The sequence below is a fragment of the Propithecus coquereli genome, unplaced genomic scaffold (genome assembly GCF_000956105.1).
Source record: "Propithecus coquereli isolate 6110/MARCELLA unplaced genomic scaffold, Pcoq_1.0 Scaffold283, whole genome shotgun sequence".
In the NCBI taxonomy this organism is placed as follows: Eukaryota; Metazoa; Chordata; class Mammalia; order Primates; family Indriidae; genus Propithecus; species Propithecus coquereli.
The window spans coordinates 2,647,944-2,650,949 of record NW_012148430.1 but is presented as its reverse complement, the minus strand read 5'-3'; the positions used below and the strand labels follow the sequence as shown (position 1 = coordinate 2,650,949).

Genomic DNA, 3,006 nt, shown 5'->3' with positions numbered 1-3,006 from the left:
TGAAACAACTCAGAAAGAAATACCACACGTTCTCCGCTTATAAGTGGGAGCTGAATAACATCTATTCATGGACAGTGGAGACTTGGAAGGGTGAGGGGGTGACAGGGAGGTGGGTGATGAGAAGTTACTTAATGGGTATGATATACATTGTTCAGGTGATGGGTACCCTAAAAGCCCAGACTTCACCACTACACAGTATGTCCATGTAATAAAATTACACTTGTACCCCATAAATTTGTACCCAAAAAAAGCAGCTGAATTTCAGCTGAAATCAAGGGAGTACCCTGACTCTACCTCTTATTATGCTCCACTGACATGTAAAGGAAACTTATATTATTGAAATCTGTTTGTACTTCAAATGATTGCTTAATTCTTGTTTTGCTACTTCTCTAATTTCAGATTCTTTTCACTATTACTTTTTGGCTGCTTCTGAGGCAGCACCTAACAGAGCAAAAAGCTCTTCGAGAAAAGGAAGCTCTTTTATCTGAAGTCAAAATTGGCAGTCAGGAAAACGAAGAAAAAGGTAAATTAGTGTGTACAGTGTGTGACTGGAGATTTTTTGCTTAGCAAAATTATAGAGAAAGAGCCTGAAATATATCAGAAAGCCTCTATGCTTCAGACTTGGTGGAAGCCGAATATGAACTTGAAGCAATAAATAGCATTATTATAGTATGTGACTTTTAGAATACACGAGACAGTTCACAAGGGGCTTTTAAAAATGTGCCTTTGGATTCTTACAAAAGTGATTCCCAATGGAAGAAGAAAGAGAGACTCAGAAATTGAATGCTTCCTCCAAGGTCGTGCTTTTACTGAGTACTGGAACCAAGAAACTGACTCAAATCTTTTAAATTCAAATCTTCTCCTTACCTAAAAATAACATACCACAAAGTAAAAAGGAAAATGATGTTGTTATCACCTCTATAATTTTAGACCTTCCGTGTAAGTAAAGTAAGAACTAGCTCCCTAGATAGTCTCCTTTTTAAAGACAATACTGCTTAACCTCACTAACAGTCCAAGAATGGATTGGAGACTGTTAGTGAGGTTAAACAGTATTGTCTTTAAAAAGGAGACTGTAAGTGTCCACAGAAGCTGGGCTGGTAACCTTAAGATTGAAGTCGTAACCATGAGGAAACCAACACAGATCAACTTTTTTTTTAAGTATAGTTTCTTATTTAGACCTGACCACTGAGTTATTTTTCAGCAGCAAAAGTCCATCTGTAAGACTTACAGACTTACAGACTTGTAGACTTACAGACTATAAGTCTGTCTATAAGATTTAAGTCTTGCCTATACGAGTTTGGATGTCTCTGTTCAACAGAATGATTAAATGAACCAGTTAATTTTGGCAGAGAATGGTAATTTAAGATCAATAGTTGTTCTCACCCCTCACTTCATATTCATTCCCCTCACTCTGTGAATCTACTGGTTGTTTGAATGAATTATTCAAAAGTATTCAAAAAATTATTTTGAAATAATTATTCAAATTATTCAAATACAAGCCTTCATAACCCTGAAATGAGTCCTATATATTAGCATCTTTTAAAGCAAGACAAAATAAGTTCTTAATTTCAATGCATAAAATAGTTTTAAACTTAAATTACAAGTACTCTTTAAACTTAATTTAAATTAAATTATATTTGACTTTAACTCTTACACTTTTATTTAAAGGCATGCTTTTTGGTTAAGACTGTTAGCATTCATGACATTTAGTAAAGTGCTACTTAGATTGTCTAAAACCATGAAAACCATTAGAATTTGAAATTGATATAATCATTTTGATTTGTACGATTAGTGCCTATTCGTTTTTCTAGATCCTGCAGTACTAAAGCCATCATTGGATATTGGAAATGAAAAAGATATTTTTGAAAGATCAGTATAAAGATATTACCAAATTTATATTCTCTTAAACTGTATTTCAGGATGAATGGTGTCTTGTTTATTTGAACACTCTAAACTCATTCAAATCATGGAATAACTCGTAAAATTCATGTTTCTATGTCCCACATATATCACACAATGTCAAGGGTGGGTCTGGTCAGGTATCCAGCTCATTATAATGGCTCTGTTTTCTGTTTTGAAGATGAGGAACTTCAAGACATCCAAGTGGAAGGAGAGCCCAGAGAGAAGGAGGAAGAAGAGGAAGCCAAGGAAGAGACGCCAGAGAGAAAGAAGGAAGAGAAGGAGGAAGAGGAAGAAGAAGAAGATGACCAGGACATCATGAAAGTGCTGGGCAACTTGGTGGTAGCCATGTTCATCAAGTACTGGATCTACGTCTGTGGAGGCATGTTCTTCTTCGTCAGCTTTGAGGGTAAAATCGTCATGTACAAAATCATCTACATGGTGCTGTTCCTGTTCTGTGTGGCCTTGTATCAGGTAGGTAAACAATTGTCCCCTATTTTTTAATTCTCACATCTGTCATAGGAGCATATATGAGCCACCTTTGCAGAGTTTCTAAATTAATAATCCCATAAACATATCATGTAAAGTGATTGGTGAGATTCAAACATTGTAACCTAAGAATCCTAAAATGGGAAATGACTGTCTTCAACTTGTTTACTATTTTAAAATTTTAGATTCTTTAAAAGTCAGAAAAAAAGTTCGTAAGTTTTTCAAAAATTCTTGATCAAAAAAAGAAATCAGTAAAATTAGATTATATTTTTGAATAGTAATTTAGAAGCAGTGGCTGGATAATCTAAAATAATAGAGGATTCTCAGGTAACTTACATTTCAGGCTTTGGAATCAGAAGACTATATGTGTGTATGTATGTGTTCATGCATGTGTGTATGCATGCGTATATACATATATATGTATACTGTATTGACTGCTTCAGTATTTCATTAATTAAAATTTATAAAAGCTTATATAAAATGAGTTGACCTTTCCACAAACTCAGTTTTAACTAATGATAGAAGGTAACTCAATGATAGAAATATGTGCAACCATAAAATATCCTTGCAGGTAGCTAACAAAACAAATAAAGCAAGTATAATAAACAAGAGTATATT

At 34.1% G+C, this 3,006-nt stretch overlaps 1 protein-coding gene across 1 annotated transcript in view; it reads left to right on the top strand.

Moving 5' to 3' along the window:
* The window catches only part of PIEZO2 (piezo-type mechanosensitive ion channel component 2), a 251,072-nt gene that overhangs the window by 115,687 nt on the left and 132,379 nt on the right, over nt 1-3,006 (top strand). The window contains exons 10-11 of the mRNA XM_012648377.1: nt 400-523; nt 2,081-2,373. Of these exons, the coding sequence (XP_012503831.1) occupies nt 400-523; nt 2,081-2,373 (417 nt within the window). The remainder of the gene's footprint in view (nt 1-399; nt 524-2,080; nt 2,374-3,006) is intronic.